Raw genomic sequence first — 23,425 nt, forward strand, 5'->3', positions numbered from 1 at the left:
CTGCCTGACAACAATGAATCCCTGAACACATCCAGAGTCCAAGGTGCTATAGGGGTCAGTGGCGTCCTATTTTGTTGTTGCCACCACGCCCATAAACACACGCACACACACTGCCAAAGATGGGGCCTCTTTCAACGTGTCACCCGAAAAAATGCACAGATTGTCCTTTGTCTCTTCCCACGCAAAAGCAACGTATCACGACCCCTCTTGCGGGCGAAAAAATAGAAAAATAAACATCCAAAAAAGAGAGAAAAAGACCTTCAAGAAAACATGGACTCAAATAAGAAATCAACACCAGCCGACGGGGCCGACTTCTTTGTGAGCACTGACCATAAAGACGTTAGCTTACTGAGGGTGGACATAAAGTGAAGGCCTTCAGCTGCGGTAATAAGTCCGTCATTCGAGGTCTGCACTTTTCTGTCCTTTTTCTCTACTTTATGTTTCCGTCCGCTTTTCGTGCAGTACATTATAGAAACACTAAGGTGAACACTTTCTCAGATTATACCGGTGCGTGGTCAGAATGTGGTCCGCCCTGCCGTGAGGACGCTGGCACAGGCTAGTCAGACCTCAATGTTCAGGTCTGCGATATGGGCACAGCCGAGTTTTAGCAAAAGCAAGTCTTTCAGCAAGTACTCGAGCGCAAGCTTAAGTATGGACTCAGTATGAACCAAGCCATTTGGGAGCGAGCGAGGCTGACAACTCATTGCTCACATCAGTAAGAGCGTGGCTGTGCTTCAGGACACGATCACCTACTTTAAATAAAAAGTAGTGATGTTTCCGGTCATACTGGGCCTTCTGCTCGACCCTGGCCAAACCCTAATTCTGCCTTGCTCTACCGAGAGCTTTACAAAGCCTGTCTCGAAGTGTTGAAGCGTAAGCAGAACAGTGCCGGTGCTTCCTCGTTTCTGAGCTAGCATTGCATGATACTAGTAACCAGATTTGCCAACTCCCTTCAGAAGTTGAGAAAAGCTGAAGAGAAACCAGTAGACAGATTCTCGAACGTTCGGATTGCGAACGCGAGCTCACTAAAATGGTCTGCCCAGTCCTTTTGACTCTCTGCAGAGGCCGCCAACATCAGTTTGAGCGTACAATCAGTTCACTTCGTCAAATTGGACTAGAGATGGTAGGTCGAAGTGGTGCAGTGATCAATTCCTAAGGAACGGCACGTATCACCAAACACCCAAGTAGTGAAATAGGACGCTTTGTCCACGATCTATCTTTTTGAAAAGCCGTAGTGACCAAACACTTCCTGTAGCCTCTCTAACACCGCTCGTACCGTTACCTTCCACAGCGGAAACAATTCCACCCACTTAAGATATTATCGACGACCATCATCAGATGTATGAACCCCTGCTAACCCCTGGGGAACGTCCCTATTGTATGAAAAATAATGTAATATGGAATCATGTATTGCATTGTATTGCAATATAACGTGACAATATTGCAGGTGGTCACTTGTCACGGATGCTCGCTAACAATCTGTTTCATCAAGCCACCGATTTCACCACTTGACAGACGACGCAGAAATGGCCATAGCGAAAAATGTCACGCTTCATGCCAAGTCACAATCTTGCTCAGTTTTGCAAGAACTGTGGAGCCACTCAAGTGACTTGCCATGGGCTCGGCGTGATAGACTCCCAACAGTGCGCCTCTCAGACTTTCCAGCAAACCACCTTAAATGGGTCCCCGGACTCCCTATCGATGCCTATGGATTTCGGCAAGAGCCTGTCATGGTCCAGAAAATATGTATCCGCACAGGACCCAGCAACACAAGCTGGTTCCCATTCCTCTGCAGCCGCCACACTACCAGCAGTGTCTCGGCGCTTCATCTCCCTAAGACCATGGCTCCACTCACAATGAAACGAATCATCTTGTTGGGCCTTCAGTAAATTTTGTCTGTTTTGTTTTTTTAACATGAAAGTGCTTTATGCCAGGGTTCACCACAGCTCTGCTGACGTACTTCCATTGCAGCAGTGACGTTGAAAAATATATCCTAAGAAACTGCAAAGAAAAAACCAGAAGGCAAGCATTTGTTGCGTGGAATCGAACCCTCCCAGCAACCTCTTGATTTCCAGTGCACGGCGCTACTAACCACTATGCCACCGAGTGTGCATTGTCGAGCATGCTCCGTGGCACAGTGGTATACACCATGCACTGTTTGGCAGTCCTCAGAGCTTCAAAACTTTACGGCGTTTTTTCTGTAAGCTATTCTTCTGTCTAGTACAGGTTCTTGTCTTCGGCTTTACCAGATTAACAAATCAGCACAAGCGTATCTCTATAGAAGCAGGACTATAGCTGCAGCAAACTGTCGCTGGCATGCGTCAACTGCCTTGCGCCGCATCGCACAAGGCAGTTGATATCTGTGTTTCTGGGTGATACATGCGTTTCTGGGTGTCCATGCTCACACGCATCGTCCTCATCATGTGACCTCTGCGAACCAACTTATAAGGCATCACTGACGGGGCGGCTACCCTTTCAGTGGGCACAGTGGAGCGACGACGAGCATGTGGCCTTATAAGCCATTCTTCTGTCTAGTGCAGGTTAGTAGCTACTACAGCTCAATTCGAAGTGATCGTCACGGTCTTTTGGCCCTACAGTGACCCCAACGGTTGGCTAGCATTGTACATGACGTTTTCAGCATTGTACATTGTAGCACTGGCTAGCATTGTACATGATGTACATGATGTTGTACATGATGTCTACTAGTGAAATAATGCCGAAAGAGCTTTTTTCCAGGCAACAAAAGTTGGCTGATGACGCGACGGCACTTCGAGCGCAACAAAATGGTATGGAAAAACTGACGGCGGATTGGGTTGCTAGATTTTCGGATATGGGAAAACTAATCGCTCGTATTGATGTTCTGGAGCATACAGTTAAGTCCTCCGAAACAAAGTTGACTGATTTCGAGGACAAAAGTAGCGTTCCAAAAATGTTGTTTTCAGTATTCCCGAGAAAGCAGATGAATAGGAGTCTAATCTGCGATCTAAAGTTGTATAGGATGTGTTCTTGACAAAACTTGACATTACACGCAAATCAATAGGCAGAATTCAACGTCTTGGTAAACCAAGTAAAGTTAGACCAGTAATTATTTATTTTCAGGACTTCATTGAAAAAGAGCAAATTCTAAAGAATCCCTACAGATTAAAAGGTTTTTGAACATCTGCACAGAATGACTACTCTCGTGTCACCCTAAAAAAGCGCAAGCTTCTGTGGGATAGTGCGAAGACGGGGAAACAGCAGGGAAAGAAGGTCAGCTTGAAAGATGATAAACTGCGTATAGATGATAAATTGTTTATCTGGGATGACGTCCAGAGCATGAGGATTAATGTTCGGAACCACGAAGCTGCCTCTAAAAGCAACTGACTTAGCCCTAAAGGTTGCAAACAAATGAGAATCATCAATATAAATGTGCGCAGCATCGTTAGCAAAAGTGACACATTAGGGGCGATTATTATAAGATACTACCCTCACGTAGTTGTGATCACAGAAAGCTGGTTAAATGACTATATTGTCAAATTGAGCATTTTTCCACCTTCTTACTGTGTCTTTTGTCGTGAGAGACGTACAATGGAAGGGGGTGTGGCTATGTTGATCAGAGAACACATTCCTGTCAGATTCTTGCATCAGGCAGAAAATATAGAATGTATTACTTTAAAGCTCACATGTTGTTATTGCTGTTTGGCATCTACCGCCCTCCTGACTCACCTCCGCAGTTTTTTCATGACCTGCGCGAGCACATGGCCTCGTTTCCTCATGACAAAATGTTTCTTGTCAGAGATTTCTATCTTCTAGAGATTCAGCGGGAGCATGAATTCTTTGATCAAGATCCAAATTCAAATGCAGATTGCTTAGGTGATATTGTTTTGTGCCACAACTTGCAACAAATCGTCAGTCAACAGACACGTGTTCAAGTCACATTGACGACTGTGCTTGATCTTGTCTTAATTAGCAAAACCTCTGACAACTTTTCTGTATCTGTTGAACCAGGAATTTCGGATCATCACCTCGTGCATTCTTTTGTTGTTAGCTACAGTCAAGTAGCAATAATCGATCTAAAAAGGCAACCGTCAAAGCTTTTTCATGCGCCATAGACGAAAGCGTTTAAGACTACTTAGACTTTTGTAAAAGTAGTTTTCGTGGTAGTGATGACACGAAAACTACGAGGTTTAAGAACATATGCATGCATTGTATTATTAATTTCGTTCCTAATAAAACAAAGAAAACAGCTAAAAAAACTCTGGATAACCCAAGAAGCACTGCAGCTTAAAATAAAAATTAAGCGCTTAACGCGACAGGGTGCCTCTCGTAATAATACCCAAATCTCGTTATAATGTAACTGGATATAACGAAGTAAATAGAGTTCCCCTTGAAAACTCCATTGAAAACCATGCATTTTAAACTTCGTAAAATTGACCAGTATATGGGTATAACGAACTAAATTAGTCTATCAAATAATCTATCAAAAAAAAAATCGACCGTAGTGTGTTAAGTATATCGTTTTCTGCGGAGTTTGACGCTCGTTCGGCGCGGCGTTTTCAAAACTTCAGCGCCGACCTTAGAGCCAAGCCCCGTGCGGCCAAGAAAGCCGTTCTTCTCACACAGCCAGCAGATAGGATTGAGAAAGTTCTCAAAGTTCACATGACTGAGAAGCAGCACTGTGGTGCAAAGCGATTTCCCTCTCCTGACGGCAATGACTGCGTCTCCGCTGCTACCATGGCTGCTACCTTCTGCACCAAAAAAAAGGACTCTCCGCGACAGCTTTCTTTTTTTTTTCTCTCTCTCTCTCTCTCCCTCCGCGTGCGGCCTTGAAAGGAGAAGGGTCTCTGCGTGCAGAGACGGAAAAGAGAGAAGCGTGGCATAGGCACGTCGCACAGTGGCATTTTAGAGAAAGCAAACAATCCGCCACAATCCGCCACAGTCTTTTTTTTTTTTTTTTTGTCTTCTTTTTCTTCTTCGCGTGCAGCGTTGAGAGGTGCCGCAGCGGGATCGGGCATGGTGCTGAGAGCATTTTCGGAGCGCGGTATGTTCGAATTAACCGTCGCAAGTGCTTGCGTGTTCGAATTGCAGGGCATTTTCGCCCACTGGAATACACATAGCTTTAACGGGAGCTCAGCGTGAGTTCGAATTACCCAAAAGTTGGAATTAATGAGATTCGACCGAGTTTATTTTGCATGGCACGCGTGGTCGTGTAGCGGCACACCGGGCCGCGAGGCAGTTTCCTTCTCTGCATGCTTATAGGTGTGCGCCCATCTGAGCATACATTGCCAAACTGTTATAATCAATAGAACGAAATAATGCATATAACAAAAGAATTGTGGCTCCCCTTCAACTTCGTTATAACGAGGTTTGAGTGTATGCAAATATTACAGCCTACACTAAATCAGTTGGTGTCAAATGCAAAAAAAAGGTACTTTAGACAAACTTGATCTTAGGTGCTCCAGGAAAATTTTGGGGGTTCTTGAAAGAACAAGCAAGACCTATTGACCAAATTGTACACCAGGGCTGCCTAGTAGTCAAGAAGTATTGCAGTGCATTTCAACAAGTATTTTCATAGCGTTTTTTTTCCTGTCAATCTGTCCCGCCATGTTTGAGCCATTCACTTGCTGTTTCACCACGCGATATGATTTCAAAACCTGGTATAGTCTCTTTCTTGCTTAAGTTGAAAACTAAATCCACACCTGGACTAGATAGTATTCCAAATGCTTTACTTCACAGATATGCGGAAAAGTTAACTGAATTTATAGTAGTTATTCCTTACGCATCGTTATCTTTTGCAGTCCTTCTTAGTGACTGGCCTAAGGCACGTGTAGTACCTACACCTAAAAAGGGCGATGCTGCACTTACCATCGTCCGATTTCTCTAATGTCGTTTTGTTGAAATCTACTACTAGAATATGTTATTGTAAAAAAAATCAATAAATTTCTCGCTGATAAAAGTCTGTCTGACTAGCAGCGCGACTTTCTTGAAGGCCTGTCTGCTGTTACCCAATTAACTACAATAATTCGCGAGTTCGCATGCAGGTGTGCTAGATAAGTCTGGACAAATTGATGTAGTTTTTCTAGATTTCAGAAAGTCTTTCGATCTTGTTTCCCACGCTCAACTAGTCAAAAAGTTTAAACGATTCAGCTACCATCGTACCTTATTAAGGGGATTACTGCTCACTTGACTGACTGTAAACAGTTCATTGAAATTGACAATAACTTCTCAGGTGAGCTTCCTGTAACCTCAGGAGTCCCACAGGGCAGCGTTTTAAGACCTTTATTATTTCTAATCTATATAAACGACATCGTTGATGTAATTAAATCACTCATGCAGATTCGGCTGCTCACAGACGACCAGGTATTATTTAACCTAGTGGCGCATGCGCACTTCTCAGAGTGCTCTTATCAATGTAGTGCAAGCCGACACAACACCACCTCCCCTTGTTTATTAATAACACACACAGTCAGTCAGAGTCGCTTGGAATCGATCTGGTGGGCGACGATTTCGCAGGGGGTAGCGTCTTGCTTCGGCGGGTGTTGCCTGTGGCGAAATTGAAGTTGCCCTCGATGGTTGTGGCGTGGGAGGAACTGGTGTGTCGCCAGTCTCAGGAAAAACCAGGAACTCACTGAAAGTAGCTTCGCCAGCTGTTCCATGCATAGGGGTAACGTTCTCTGCAGGTCTGTGCAGCAGCTGATCCTGGTGGCGACGCGAGGTGAAGGTGCCCCTTTGTGTGGTTGCACGCACTTGGAAAGAGACAGGACCTGTTTGAGCAACAATCACAGCGGGAGTCCACTTTGGTTTTCCAGAATAATTACGTGCTCACACGTTGTCGCCTACCAAGAAATACCGGTCGCGATACGGACCACTTAGTGCTTGAGTGCATTGTCTGTGGGCTACTCTTTCCGTCCCGAAGGGCTTAACGGCATCTAGTGGACTTCGTAAGCACCGTTCCAGGAGCAATGCCACTGGTGATTCACGAGTCGTCGCATGCGGCGTGTTGCGATATAACAGCAAGAATTTATGCAGCTTTACCTGCAAAGCCTCTCCGGTGCTGTCTTTGCGGAGGGCGTTCTTTAAGGTCTGAATGAAACACTGTGCCAGCCCATTGGAGCTGGGGTGGTAGGGAGCCGTGAGGACGTGCCGTGCCCCCATTGCCTGCACGAAGTGCTTGAACTCCTGCGAAACAAATTGAGGTCCATTATCAGAAACAATTGTTTCAGGCAAACCAAAACGTGTGCAGAGCTCGGTCAAACAACGAATCGGGCTTTCTGCAGTTGTCAAGCGCATTTCGAAAAGCTCTGGCCATTTGGAATGTGTGTCGACCACCACTAAAAGCATGGTATTCTGAAACGGTCCTGCGAAGTCTACGTGAACACGCTGCCACGGTGAAGTCAGCCATGACCACGAGTGAAGAGGTGCGCTGATTGGCGCGTTACGTTGCTCTTGACAACTAGCGCAGCTTTTGATGCAATGTTCGAGGTCCACCTCAAGCGTTGGCCACCACTTGTAGCTGCGCGCTAGCTCTTTGCTGTGCACGATGCCAGGATGGCCGTCATGGAGTTCGTCCAGAACGAACCCTTGCAGCTTTGCAGGGACGACTACACTTGTGCCTAGCATGACGCATGACGTATCCCTGATTCACCGTCAGCTCGTTGCACCTGCGAAAAAAAAGGCTTCAAGAGCTCATCCGTGATTGACGTGGGCCATCCAACATTGGTGAATTCCTTAACTTGACAAAGAATTTGGTCTTTACTCGTGGCAACTGCGACATCTCGACTGGAAACGGGCAACGAGTCCATCGCAACGAATAAAACACTTCTTCTGTTTCTTCGGTTTCCGCTTCAAGATCTGGCAGCGGCAGACGCGAGCAGAAATCGGTTTCCGCGTTCTCGCTTGATTTCTTCAAGATAAGATTGTACGAGTACGCTGCCAACGTTACGGTCCAGCGTTGCAACCGAGCAGCCGCGATGGTGGGAATTCCAGCTGTCGGGCCTAATAATGTTTTAAGAGGCTTATGGTCTGTGACCAAGGTGAATGAGTGCCCATACAGATAGAAGTGAAACTTCTTTACACCAAAAATGATGGCTAACACTTCCTTCTCCAGTTGGCTGTATTTCTTTTCCGCTTCGGATAGCATTCTGGAAGCGTAAAAATGGGTCGTGCCCTGCCGTCATCGTAGACATGAAATAGGACGGCTCCTACACCATACTGTGACGCGTCGCATGACAGCTTAAGTTGTCTTTCGGGATCATAGTGTGCGAGCGTAGGTGGTTGCGCCAGTATAGTTTTCACTTGGTTGAACGCTTTTCGAGCATGCTCATCCCAGTGCCAAGCTACCTTTTCCTGCAGAAGCCTGTAAAATGGTTTAGCTATCGTAGCTAACTGGGGGACGAACTTGCTGTAACAGTTGATAACGCCCAACAAAGATTGAAGCTGCTTCTTTGACTTCGGCTTTGGTGCCCGAAGAAGTGAGCCTACTTTATCTGACAATGGGGCAATGCCTTCAGCGCTGATTTTGTGACCAAGGTAGTGAAGTTCACTTTGGAAAAACGAGCACTTCTCTTTCTTTACCCTGACGCCTCGGTTTTGAAGACGCTCTAGCAGCGCTTCAAGATTGGCTAAGTAGTCCTCTGTTGTTTTCCCGTTACCAAAATATCATCTAGGTAGCAGCAAACACCCCTGAGGCCCTTCAACATAGTGTCCATTATCTTTTGGAAAATCCCCGGTGCGGAAGCGATTTTAAAAGGTAATCTGTTGACAACGAACAATCCCTTATGCGTATTCAAGGTTAGGAATTGCTTTGAGGCATCAGACATCACCACTTGCTGGTAAGCGCGGTTCAGGTCGATTTTTGAAAAATGCGTGCCTCCGAAAAGAGCCGCGAACAAGTCATCGACCTTCGGCAGCAGATAACGGGCGACGTCAAGGCACGGATTCACTGTCACCTTGTAATCGCCACAGATGCATATGCCACCGTCTTTTTTGATAACGGGTATGACTGGCGTGGCATAATCTGATGTGGCCACGGCTGTTATGACGCCCATTATTTCCATCTTGGAAAGCTCAGCCTCAACCGCCTTTTGCAGCGCGAACGGCCTTGTTTCTTGCTTTGAGAAACGTCGGTGCCTGATTAGGCTTGAAATGCAACTCGGCCTTTTCTTCGGTAATCATGCCTAGCTCATCTTTAAAAAGAGAGTCGTACTCTGTAATCAAAGCGTGCAGCCTTCCTTCTCATCAACAAGAAATGTGCAGCTCTGACCTTGGCAGATGGTGGACGTTTCATATTTTGCTCCACTCCAGCCTGATTGCCTGAAGCCATTCCCGACCTAGCAATGGCAGTCCCTCCTGGTCGAGGACGTATAAAGGCAGGCTCGCCAAGCTGCCGCCGTGCTGCACCTTGACCTGTAGGACACCTTTTGGGATCACCAGGGCTCCTGTGTAGGTGCACAGGTGCGCAACTTGACTTCTGTCAGCTCGAGTCTGGTTGATGAAAAAAATTGGCGGTATTGTTTGAAAGGCATGACTGACGGCTGCACCAGTGTCTAGCTCCATAGAGACTGCCACATCATTTACCTTCATCGGTACCATGATAGGCTCCATACTGGGAGCAGATACACCCTTTACGGCTACCACTTCTGAGTAGGATACCACCGCTAATGTTTTTACAGCGCTCTTGATGGGGCGTTTCCCACGCGACGTGCCGGAGGCGCTACGGCAGACACGTTGAAGGTGCCCCCTTTTGCTGCACTTATAGCATTTGTCATTTAAGTGGGGACACGCTTTGCCGAAATGTTTCGGCGACCTGCAGCGAAAACATGCCTGCGACTGGACACTCGAAGCCGCCTCTACTTTATGCATGGAGTTGGCGGCAGGCACACCCGTGCGGGCTTCAGCAGTGCTTTTAGTTGCCACCTCCATAGACAGAGCGTGCTCTACCGCTCTCTGAAACGTGAGCTTGCTGTCCTTAGTGAACAACACTCGCTGCATATCCTCTCTTAGCAAACCGCACACGAAGCGATCCCAGAGGGATTCGTCTAACGAGCCTCCAAAATCACAGGTTCGTGCTAGCTTCCGTAGCTCGGCAACATAATCAGAAATAGACTCGCCTTCGACTTGCTGTCTGCTGTGGAACTTCGCTCGCTCGCCTATGACCGAAGGTTTTGGCGACAGATGGTCCCCCAGATCTTCTTCAGTACCTCGAAGCTTTTCGTTGAAGGCAGCTCCGGGGCGACCAGTGATTTTAGAAGACTGTAGGTTCTGGGACTAATCATACTCAGGAATGCATGTACTCGGTCACCTTCAGGAACACGGTTGACGATTAGAAACGACGTTAGCCGCTCTTCGTACGACGCCCAGTCATTCGTGGAAACGTCGAATGGTTCCATCTGGCCAAGCTGAGCAGCAAACTGCGTCGAACCTGCACTCGCTTCTTCGTTCATATCTGTCAGCGACAACAAAATTGCAGCACTCTTCAATCGTCGATACTGAACAGAGGCTGAATGCCGAGAACACTTGCCTTCCTTGACGTTGTGCTACTCTTCATGATCCCATCCTCGTCGCCAAGTGTTACTTTTTTGCAACAGACGTGCCGAAATGACCAGACAAGTTCCGGGTGAATGACGTTTATAGACCCATGCTTGTGGGTTCGTGGCTCGGGCAAGAAGAGGCGCGCTAGCAAGTGGCACTCTGCTTTCAACACCTAGTGGCGCATGCGCACTTCGCAGAGTGCTCTTATCAATGGAGCACAAGCCGACACAACAGTAGCATAGCTGATTAGAACAAATTATCCATAGCTAGTTTTTATACAGCACTGGTGCTATTGATGCTATAAGTTGTAGAATTTGTCTTTGCTCTTAGCGCATACTTTGTTATTCTCCTAATAAAATATTCGTATTTATAGTATTGTTGTGCTTCCAAATTATTTTGTGATTTCTGCTTCAAATTGTTCATTTCTGCAATATATTTTTTCATCCTGTCAAATGATTGTGCTAATTGTCTAAGCTTATTGTTTCTTTCCTTTCATTTTCTTTTATATCTGTTTGCATTGTACTTTTCTGTTCCTGCCTGGACCCTTACTGGTTCTGCAGTATGATGTAAATAAAAAAACCAGACTGTGCAAAAAGTGCTTGAAAAATATCTCTCTTCAAAATGGCTGCTGCCAGCTTGTTCGGGCGGGAGCAAAAGCAAGCACAGCCTCTTTTCCTGTCATCTCACGGCAAGCGCAGCAAGTAATCACTGGTGATATGGAACCAGCGACCAGATTACAACTCCCTCCCCCTTACAGAAGATTAGGCAAGAGGCCGGTAATAGATTTGAAGGGAAGGGAGCTGCAATCTTGCCGCTGGTTCCATATCACCAATGAATGTTTGCTTTGCTCGCCACGAGATGACACGAACAGAGGCTGTGCTTGCTCTAACTCCTGCTTGAACGTGCTGCCACCAGCCGCCGGAGCGCGCAGGCCATGTGTCACCGTGTTCCCTTTCATAAAAATTGACACTGCACATATATTGACGCGCCAGCGTGGCTATTGCCGGTGATAGACTCTTCCAAATTCGACTTCGGCGCAGTTTGGCCTTATTTCCATTGATATTATCAGGATGGTGCAGTAAATCTGATTTGGCGCAGTTGGCACAGGAGTGGGATACTGCTATCATTGATTGATTGATTGATTGATTGATTGATTGATTGATTGATTGATTGATTGATTGATTGATTGATATGCAAGCTTTAACGTACCAAAACCACCATATGATTATGAGAGACACCGGGCTCCGGAAGTTTCGACCACCTGGGGTTCTTTAACTTGCACCCAAATCTAAGCCCACGGGCCTACAACATTTCGGCCTCCATCGGAAATGCAGTCGCCACAGCCGGGATTCGAACCCGCGACCTGTGGGTCAGCAGCCGAGTACCTTAGCCACTAGACCACCGCGGCGGCGGCGGGGCAATCACTCTATCATGTCAACTGCTTCACCCTTTCAGGAAACCAGATTTTCTTTTTAATTCTAAGCACAAATTTTTATCGTGAATAATTCTGCAATCTACCCCCCCCCCCCCCCCCCCATGTGCCGTGTTGCCACCAATTCAATGAGCCCCATGCCGTTGACGAGCTGCCGGCGTAGTTGGAAACACCGGCACGTCGCCGCCACCGATTTTCGTACCGACGTACAACTCTACATGTAACTTTCTGTAAAGGTGGTTTCACTGCAGTGAAGCGATTCTGAGCTGTGAAAACACCAACTTATTGGAAATCTGCACTGCCGCAAAGTCCCACTTCAAGTTTATATGATCGTATCACCCTAACACCGTTTCATCATTTATTGCATTTAAAAGCTTGTTATACCTGCTTATATGCTCAAAGTATGCAAACGTTAAATCGTAACATATTTTGCAGGTTATCATTTTGCCTTTTATGAAAAGTAACATTCTGCGACTATTCAAAAGGGCTTTCACTTCCTTTTGAACCAAAAATAATGGCTATTGCACAAGCCTTGTTACAATTTAAAAATATAGATATTCTGCAGGTTAATTATATCATGCCAAGTATGCCCTTTTTCTTTTAGAACATGTGATATACAAATCAAATACATTTTGAATTATTCGACCAATATCAATATTCCCTTCAAATTTCCTTCGAGCCTGAAATTCGCAATTCGCACAAGCCTAGTCGCGAGATTTAAGACAGTTGGAGGAATGGGACAGCGTGTCTATCTCTCCTAGAGATACTTCAAAGACATTAGCCAACTTCTCATAAAATGATGCTAACAGACCGATTACATAAACGTAATGATGGATGTCTTTGGTGAACGGAGCTTTCTGTAACTGGAAATTGTCTTTTTCCACGAGTCAACAGTAAGTTTCTGCTATTGCAACTGTAACGCTCTCAAATTTCTACCCCTTTGTGGATGCTAACACAAATATTTTTCAGGGCTGATGATTAATTTGTAGGGTTTAACGTCCCAAAACCACTATATGATTATGAGAGACGCCGTAGTGGAGGGCTCCGGAAATTTCGACAACCTGGGGTTCTTTAACGTGCACCCAAATCTGAGCACACGGGCCTACAACATTTCCGCCTCCATCGGAAATGCAGCCGCCGCAGCCGGGATTCGATCCCGCGACCTGCGGGTCAGCAGCCGAGTACCTTAGACACTAGACCACCGCGGCGGGGCACGCATCAGGGCTGTATACTTTTCATGAAAATATTTGAGTATTTGGACTGTTAGCCACTGAACGTTGTTCACTTTAGAAAACGTAGTTTGGAAGAAACAGGACAGGTGAGTTAACGGAAGGACTGTCTCATTCCTCTGTATTCTACTTCTGCACCACTATACACAGGGCAAAAAGAAACATAAAAGGTAAGACAAATGTCCTTACATGTACACCGGGAAGTACATACAATTGAACATGAATTCACAGATGTTGGCAAGACAGACTTAAAAAAGGAGTGCAGCACAGTCAAGAGTGTCACCACAACCCATCCAAAAACTAGGAGACTTTTGCTAAAGGATTGCTGTTCTTCAAGTGAAAAGAACACACTTTCCATTGCCTTTAATGAGTCTGACAATGACATTTCAGGTTTTAACAATTATTGGCGTGACATTTGTGAAGTCAAATGACTCAATGAATATAATCAAATGAATGAAGGCCATGTTTTACTTGTCAGTATTGGGAAAATATATATTTGGAATTCATTACACTGCTAGAGTCAAGAGCAGTAATAACATGCCAGCATCAGTGCACAGCTCCCATGTAACAAAGAAAAGAGCTCTCCATCCAACTTTCCTCCTGAAAAGATATGGGTACTTTATCAATCAGAGACAATGTGATCAAGCTGCCAGTGTCAAAAATCATTGCCGCAGTGAAGCTGCAGGCAAATCATGTGTGTCATGCACTTAATGATTCTTACATCTGTGTCCTTTTATATACGTTTTTGCTTGTTTTGTCAGTTCTTTTTAATAATGATGACGGCTGATATGTATTAATTCACATTTTTTGCCGCAATAAACGTCATTTGCTAGTCAGCACTAGGTGTTATTGAATGTGTGCCCTTACTGTCCTGGTCTTTCCTGCCGATTTCTCTGTCAACTGAGCATTCTCTTCTTCGTGCTGGGTACTGTCTCTCAAGATACAAATACTCAGGCCTAAAATGCAAGCAGCTAAGTCAAACTTAAGTGATAACCGAGTTTGGCAGTTCACTGTGATGAGAAGATGGGTTCACTCACAGACATCTAGAAGCACAGCCAGGCAGGAAGTGGGAGCTCGAGTGAGAAGCATGGCCACCAGTACCAGGCAGGCGTCCCACACCAGTGGTGCATCCACATCTTTCCTGGTCTGAACACAGAGCAAGATGCTATAAACATCCACACATTTTCCCCGAGTTGTGCAGTGTTGCCACATTAAGAATGGTAGAGAAGCATATTCAAATGCAGTCCCTTCCCAAGGGCTCTGCAACGACCACAAGTCACTAGATCATGCAGGCACAGAACTATGACTTAGGACAGGTGTTATACTCCATCTCACCACTATCTTTCAGCACTACCAATACTACGGGGTGTAAGCAAGCTGTACGCTTGCACAGCAGAACACAATTCTTAATTTAATTATCTTACGATTGGCAGGGTTGAGATATTCGTGCTTGTTTGACCCATGTTAGGTCCCACTGATCATGCTATGTAAATTTTTCTTGGCATTTTTTCATCTGCAGTATCAGTAACCACTAGTAAATGTGGGTAAAAATCAACCTGGAAGCACTGGCTCATGCAGATGCGAACACCCGCTTTAGTCCAAACTTGCACGTACTACTCGGCCACTGCGCTGGCAGCAACAAATGAATGGTGAAATCAAACTATCCATCTCAAAGTAAGGACAAAGCATCCGCTACATACTGTCTTTATTTGCAAAGCCAGCTGTTCATTCAGCCCTGCCTGCTAAGCCTAATGTGCCGAAAACTTGTGAATGGTTCTTAAAACCAAACGAATAGAGTTTCATATATACCTTTGTCGAAGCATCAAACATTAATTTAAGGCAAATACAAGCATCAGTATGACAAGGTAAATTTGAAGTTGAGGGTACCTGCTGTGATAAGTGAGACATAACTAGGTGAATAGTGGCATTGAGGTGTTGGACTCTGCTTCTTTCATTTCATCTTGCGATGGCCGAGTTAAGAAAAGCGATTGTTGTTTTGATTGAGCAGGGCGTCTTGGTTACCGCCAATGTATGTCCTAGCAGTACTGACCATCGTACCACATGAGCATTGCGCCCAAGGCTCCTTTCCCTTTTCCCTACGGTATCGTTCTATGGAACGTTTTGCATTTACGCAGTGGGAGTGATGTAACCCACGGCTGGCTGTTTTCTGCATATAGTCTGTGCCACTGGGCAGTAATACGGTCGCGACATCGGGCAATGAACATTCCTGGGACTTGCGCAACTGTCTGCAGTACAGCACTCTCATGAGTGCTGCTCCCAACCAAAAGACGTGTCTGCACGAGTGACACTTCCTAACACAGATGGCAACGTTGCCGCTGCACGACCGGCACAAAGGTAAAGTCACCAAGCCGGACAGTGCAGTGGGGTCGACCGGCACAGAGGTGAAGTCATCGAGCCAGACAGTGCAGCGGTGTCGACCGGCGGTGGGGTCGTGGTGCACTGACATTCTTTGACAACATGTGTAGTCTTTTATTAACACATGTGTAGCTGATTTCTGCCCTCTTTAATTATATTTTTTTTTCAATATAGTTTGAATTAAGGTTGGGGTGATGTGGAAGTGCTATCAGCCCCTGTAAAGTCGTTTGCACAACGTGGTGCACACGTATCCTGCGAGTTAGCTGCATTTAGAGTTTTCATTATGAAGGAAGGAAAGCTAAACAGAGGTTCCCGCAATGCGAGCTGCAAAGCAAAAAGTGTGGCACAAGTTATGTGCTTTTCCAGGGGGGTTATAGGAATAGGTGGGCACGCCAGCGTCTCGTAGCGTCTGCATCACCACCCGTACTACCGCGTTCTTGATAACCGGCTAGAGTTCTGAATGTGCATTTTTACGCAGCTGTTACACTTCAAAGATGATACAATGTGTTAGAAGTCTACAGTGAGCGTTGGTCTTCACGGTTGCAAGTTTAGTTTATATCGCTTGAGGTCGAAAGTAGTTGTTCTTGAAGCTCGCGGCCACTTCTCCGAAAATGGTTGGCCCCACAGCTTCGTTGTTTTTCTTTGGCACTGTGCTGTTGCGTGCCTCAGCGAAGGCAGCCTGAAATTCCTAGACGAGAACCGCAGTGCCTACGGTTCTTAATGCGAGAAGCGGCGGTGAGTCGTTCTAGTGCACAGTGGTCACAACTTTTGGAAAGCAGTACGTGACCCACTGTTCCCACCGGAGCTTGCCAAGTCAAGAATTCGACTTGCCTGACACAGTAAGGTGATTTTTAACGAGATAGCGTTAAAAAGCTCGTGTCGCAGAAATTCTGTTGTCCGTGTTGGCACCGTTTGGTGTGAGTGAAAAATCGTCCGTGAGCGAAAAAGCTCATTACAGAGATCGCCGCAGGAGGCCGCTACTTGTCCACGTATGCGCACGCAATCACACTGAAAAAGCTGTGCATTCGAAGAGAAAAAAAGAAAAGTGCTCAAGGTCATGAGGAACGGGTGACGTAGTTTCTTTGCTCCTTCCACCCCTCCCTGCTTAGCTTCCAGCACTTTCGTTTGCAGCATGTTACAAACCTTAACTCCGCTCGCACTGAACGCATTCTTAGAATTTTCACAGTGTTGAATTCCGGTGTTGAATTCGTGAGGCAATAAGCTATTCTAGTGAATTCATTCTAGGCTTACTTGAAAAAGTGTTTCAGGGTCCCTTTATTGCATTTTGTTTGACAGGTGTTACGACGAAAATGAGCCCATTCAGCGATTTGTAGGCGCACTTGAGAGGCCTCAAACTACGTCGAAAAAGGCCGAGATAGTGCAGCCATCACCGCTAAAAACACACAAATACTTTCAAACAGCTCTAAAAATAGACAACTAAGTCCATCTAGTGGAGAACATATCATGCCTTTTCAGAGGCGTTGATCAAGCAAACAGCAAACGCTAGAAAATGTGCTGCCATCTGTGAGCCATTGTGAGACTCTTCATGGCCTCCGAGATGATAAACGCACAGCGTGTATCTTGGAGGCCATGCGACTCTTGCTTTAGATCAAAAACCTGTATGTACCATTCGCGCGCGCTTGTACTATCTACTGTGTGCGTGTTTGTGTGTGTGCTCGTGTATGTAACAAAACATATGAATAAGTATGCGCTTAGCGGTTGAAGGGCGCATTAGGGGTCGGATTTCGCTATATCATTCAACTCTTAAAGGGGAAGCTTAAGCGTCCCCAAATTTTTGCATTTTGTTTGATTTATCGCTTTCTGTTCACATTTGGCACGCATCAACCTCATCTTTGGCCAAGCTTTTTGCAATATGGTTGCAGTCGGCCAACCTGCGCTGCTGCGAACGGTACTTGTGCGCACGTATAGTGACACACATGGCAAATAATGATTCTAAGATGCTTCATCTGGCTAAATAGCAAAACAAATTAAATATTATTTTACTGTTAAATCATGTCTCATAACCCGAAATTACCGTATATGCAGAAGAAAACGGCCTGTCATGGCGATTATCCTGCTGATTGGCGCCGTTGCTCTCTTGAATTTGGCGGATTAAACATGAAGTTCAAAGCTGCAAGTGTATTGTAGATTCACAATATGAAACGTAATCAGGCTGCGAATGGCACACAGGTGCCATACAAGTGAGTATTGCAGCACGTTTGCTCATAATCAGCTCAAAAGTGTCGCTTTTCCAGCTCATCTATCAGATGTGAGTGACAGTACCGCCTGCCGCGTTGCATATGCGTGGGCCGCCAGAGCATGCCCACCTTTCTGAGGATGATTCTTTTACTCTTTTCTACTTCCCGCTTCACAAAATGTGACGTAATGGCCTCTCCTCGGTATATTCCTTCCTCCATCGTTTTTATCGAATATGCATTAAGAGTATGGGACAGCACGTTTGCTCATAATCAGCTCAAAAGTGTCGCTTTTCCAGCTCATCTATCAGATGTGAGTGACAGTACCGCCTGCTGCGTTGCATATGCGTGGGCCGCCAGAGCATGCCCACCTTTCGTTTTTATCGAATATGCATTAAGAGTATGGGACAGCACGTTTGCTCATAATCAGCTCAAAAGTGTCGCTTTTCCAGCTCATCTATCAGATGTGAGTGACCTTCCTCCATCGTTTTTATCGAATATGCATTAAGAGTATGGGACACTTGCATGAAAAGGAACATTGTCAACTTGAAAAGTGTTTAAAGAAAATCGGTACGTTTTATTTTTTATATTCACAGCTGGCAATCATCCGCAAGCACGCTAATGGCTGAACTGGAACCCCTGGAATTGCGACGTCAGACAGAAAGACTATACAGGGTACCTATACAAAATTTATCACAACAAAATAAAAATAGAAAAGAATCATTTCATTCAACCTGTAAGTAACGAATCACACGCTCTCATCACTCGAAAAAACTACAAATACTATAACTGCCAATGATTGTATTTCACAATACATTTTTGCCTTGAATGATAAGAAAATGGAACGAGCTTCCAGCCGATGTCGTGGAATGCACAACCAAAGCAGATTTAATTTTGACACTCCGGGCTCATTTGAAGACTGTATAAATGTGCCAGTTTACTAATATATTTTGTCTATGTTCACTTGTACATTTATACCTGTATATCTTTTTCTGTTTATTTTTTTCTTTTGATGGCACATAATTTAGGTATTGGTCACCTTATATATAGGGAGATGCATATATTCTTTCATTATATGTATGTATATTTAGTATTTAGAATATAATGGTTACCATGCGAGGCGGCATGGTTACCATGCGAGTTACCATAATGGTTACCATGCGAGTGGGCGAGGCGGCAGCGTGCCTGCAACTATGCTGAACAAGCACGTCTTTTTCCTTGTGCAGATGCTGGTCGCCATTTCGTCCAGCCCTATGCCGGCACCCGATCAGGATTTCTGCCCAGCCGACGTTTCTCGTGCCCTATCTGGCGAAGTACACGGAAATTCAACATTTATGAACTACTGCAGTTTCATCGAACAACCAGGCGCCTCGTGTGCACTTGCGAGCCATGCCTTCACCTCCTTTCACGTGACGTCATCCGGCCCAGGACTTATATACTTGCCGCCACCCCTGTGCATCTTCAGTGGGCGAGGCGGCAGCGTGCCTGCAACTATGCTGAACAAGCACGTCTTTTTCCTTGTGCAGATGCTGGTCGCCATTTCGTCCAGCCCTATGCCGGCACCCGATCAGGATTTCTGCCCAGCCGACGTTTCTCGTGCCCTATCTGGCGAAGTACACGGAAATTCAACATTTATGAACTACTGCAGTTTCATCGAACAACCAGGCGCCTCGTGTGCACTTGCGAGCCATGCCTTCACCTCCTTTCACGTGACGTCATCCGGCCCAGGACTTATATACTTGCCGCCACCCCTGTGCATCTTCAGTGGGCGAGGCGGCAGCGTGCCTGCAACTATGCTGAACAAGCACGTCTTTTTCCTTGTGCAGATGCTGGTCGCCATTTCGTCCAGCCCTATGCCGGCACCCGATCAGGATTTCTGCCCAGCCGACGTTTCTCGTGCCCTATCTGGCGAAGTACACGGAAATTCAACATTTATGAACTACTGCAGTTTCATCGAACAACCAGGCGCCTCGTGTGCACTTGCGAGCCATGCCTTCACCTCCTTTCACGTGACGTCATCCGGCCCAGGACTTATATACTTGCCGCCACCCCTGTGCATCTTCAGTGGGCGAGGCGGCAGCGTGCCTGCAACTATGCTGAACAAGCACGTCTTTTTCCTTGTGCAGGTCAGTTACCTTAGCGGTGCTAAATGTTTTCGAAGCAATGATCCTTTTCTTGTCCTGCTGCCTTGCCCACAGAAGCGAAAATGTGCATTTTGTAGTCTACTATGTTCGTTAAGTTCTTTCTTTTTTGATGTGCTATTACTGTGCGGTGACGTTGAGCAAAACCCAGGGCCTAATGATGATAAGGTATCACGCCAACTGCGCAGCTCAAAAGTAGACTCTGAAAGTGATCATGAATTACTACTTCACGTTCTTGAAGGCCAAAAGGAAATAATTCGCCGTATGAACGATTATAGCACGGCGCAGACTTCTTTACAGGACACCTTAGTTCAGCTCAAAGACAGGCTAGATTCCTTGGAGGCATCGGTCATACCGATTGCCAATGCTCAGGAGCAATTTGCTTCTATGAAATCCCACATGCAGAGCATAGATAAAAGCATTGCCTCTATTGCTGATAAAGTTGACGATCTCGAAAATCGCAGCAGGCGCAATAACATTATTATTCACGGTTTTCGTGAACCCGCAGATGAAACATTGTCATCTCTGTGTGAATGTGTTTCTAGGGATTTTTTTCAAGAAAAGCTTCAGCTTTCTATAAATGGTATGGAAAGATGTCACCGGATTGGATCAAAACGCCCAAACAAAACGAGACCAATCGTTATTAAATTACTTGATTATAGAGAAAAACAATCAATTCTAAAGAACTGTGGCAAACTAAAAAATTCTGGTATGTATGTGACCGAAGATTACTCAGAAAAAGTACGGAACATAAGAAAAAGGTTGTGGGATTGTACCAGTGTACACAGAGAACGCGGGGATCGGGTTAAACTTTCCTTCGACAAGGTGTCTGTCAATGGAACTCTGTATACCTGGGATGAAGCATCTAACGATAAGGTTGCAGTTTCTAGAAACGCAAAACAATGACCCCAGCACCCTCCCTTTTCGTTGAAACTGCTCAACGCAAACTGTCGAAGTATTGTGCGCAAGGGCCTCGATTTAGAGCACTTAACTTCAATTCACGATCCTGACGTAATCGCCTTAACCGAAACATGGCTTCACAACGGTGTCTTCGATAGCGAATTCACGCCCCCTCAGTTTTGCGCTCATAGGAGAGATAGGAATTTCAGGGGTGGGGGAGTGGCACTTCTGTTTCGAAAAGGCTTAAAAGTAGTACGCTTGTCCGAGCCACCTGGAGCTGAAGCTATGTTTTGCAAATTGTTTTTTGAAAACGAATGCCTAGTAATTGGAGTAGTTTACAGACCACCCGGCGAAGATGTAAAAGTCCTGGAAGAGCTGAAAGCATTTATAGCTTCCCTTATATCGCAAAACACAAAGCTCATTTTTTGCGGTGATTTTAATTTACCGGGAATCGACTGGAATACATTTTCAGCTACTAATAATGATATAGTGTGTGGTGAAGAACTTATCGACATTGCGTTTCGCTTTGATCTAAGACAAATAGTTAAGGATTGTACACGTGTTCACGGTGAGTCTAAATCCATTCTGGATCTCGTTTTTGTCCGAAGCAACATTCCGGGAACTATTGAGTGTGATGTAGTTGATGGCATCTCCGACCATCATGCGGTGCTTGTACAGTTTCCTTCTTTAAAGGCGACGAAACATGTTAAGGTTATAAGTTTTCATGACTTTGCAAGAGCTGATGATGTATCTATTTTGGAAATGTTGGAATCATCTTTCGACGATTTCTTTCGCAGTGTTCACACATGTGATGTTAACGCTTTGTGGGTAAAATTTAGAAACATGGTCCATGCTTGCATACAACTTTTTGTACCCCTTAGAACTAAAAAAACTAACGTATCCAATCCTTGGATTACACGGGACATTATTCATTTAAAAAGGAAGGTTAAGCGTTTGAAGAAAGCTAAAAAAAAGCTCCACCATAACACAAATATTCATAATCAAATCTTGAGCGTATCTAAAGAACTTAAAATTAAGATGCGAGAAGAGAAACATAATTTTTACAATGTTAGGCTGAGTAAAATGATAAAAGAGTCCCCCGCCTCTTTTTGGAGGTTCATAAAACCGGTGATCTCAAACTGTGATACCTTCATTGTAAATAATGCTTCTACCTCTGATGCTACTGTAATTGCCAGTGAATTTAATGATTACTTCAAATCTGTATTTGTCACAGATGATGGAAGCTCCCCTCTTTATAAAAAATTTAGTGATCTGCCCCCTATAGAAAATTTAGATGTATCAGAATCTGGGGTACTTAATTTATTGTTAGACCTGAATATAAAAAAAAGTCCTGGTCCAGATAAAATACCCAATGCGTTTTTAAAGCGGTACGCGTTATGGTGCGCCAAGTATCTTACATTAATTTATAACTTATCTCTGTCCACTGGTCTTTTACCTGATGACTGGAAGACGTCGATAGTTAAACCCCTACATAAGCAAGGCGATAAACACCTGATAGCCAATTACAGACCAATAGCCCTCACCTGTACATGCTGTAAACTATTGGAGCACGTAATTTACAAGCATGTTATGAAATTCTTGGAAGCCAACTCAGTTTTATCACCTGCACAGCATGGTTTCAGGCATGGGTTCTCTACCGTCACACAACTAGTTGAGGTAATTCATGACTTTGCTTCGGCGATCAACAATCACACTCAAATTGACGCTATTTTTCTGGATTTCACCAAGGCGTTCGATAAACTGTCGCACCCAAAACTACTACTTAAAGTTTCGCACATCTTAAAGAATAGTACAATTTGTAACTGGATAGAGTCTTACTTAACTTCTAGAAAACAGTGTGTCTCGTTTAATCAAGCTACTTCAACCATGCTTCCGGTTTCTTCGGGAGTACCCCAAGGATCGGTGTTAGGACCATTATTATTCTTACTCTACATCAATGATATTGCTGACAATTGTAATGTAAAAATTAGGTTGTACGCGGACGACTGTGTAATTTACTCCGTTATTAACTCTATTAATGATCAACTGCAACTGAACAGGGAACTTCATCAGCTTTTTCAATGGTGCAATACATGGCAAATGTCAGTAAATCTTAAGAAAAGTGTTGTCATGTCTATCGCAAATAAAACACATATACACTCATTTGACTACACAATTGACGGTACCATCCTATCTCGCGTCGAGCACTACAAGTACCTTGGTCTTCACATTCGTAGCGACCTGCGCTGGAATGATCATATAACAGAGATCACTAACAAAGGAATGTCGAAACTGCATTACTTAAAACGCTCCCTTCGTCATTCTTCTTGTGATACTAAGCTTATAGCATTTAAAACACTTGTCTTACCTATTCTAGAATACGCTAATATTGTTTGGGACCCCTTTACACAATCTAATATTAATAAGCTAGAAAGAGTCCAAAACAAAGCCGTAAGATTTATTTTCAATCGCTACGATAGGGTCTCGGTCTCAGGCTTAGTTGCTAAGGCTAATCTGAAGCACACTTCGGCGAGGAATAAAATCGCACGATTACGTTTTATGTTTAAAATAGTTAAAGGTCATCTCAACGGCAGTATATCCAATTATGTGCATTTTTCAACAGGTTATGATACCAGAATGCGA

The 23,425-nt window shown here is 44.9% G+C and overlaps 1 protein-coding gene across 4 annotated transcripts in view; it reads right to left on the bottom strand.

The window, feature by feature from the left end:
• LOC119168526 (focadhesin) overlaps positions 1-23,425 on the bottom strand; it is a 677,649-nt gene that overhangs the window by 566,299 nt on the left and 87,925 nt on the right. For 3 of the 4 annotated variants that reach the window (XM_075890929.1, XM_037419929.2, XM_075890930.1), the window contains one exon: positions 14,208-14,316. The exons of the other annotated variant lie outside the window; for it this stretch is intronic. In XM_075890929.1, the coding sequence (XP_075747044.1) occupies positions 14,208-14,316 (109 nt within the window). The remainder of the gene's footprint in view (positions 1-14,207; positions 14,317-23,425) is intronic. 4 annotated transcript variants of the gene reach the window in all.

Source organism: Rhipicephalus microplus, chromosome 3 (assembly GCF_043290135.1).
Source record: "Rhipicephalus microplus isolate Deutch F79 chromosome 3, USDA_Rmic, whole genome shotgun sequence".
NCBI classification, from domain to species: Eukaryota; Metazoa; Arthropoda; class Arachnida; order Ixodida; family Ixodidae; genus Rhipicephalus; species Rhipicephalus microplus.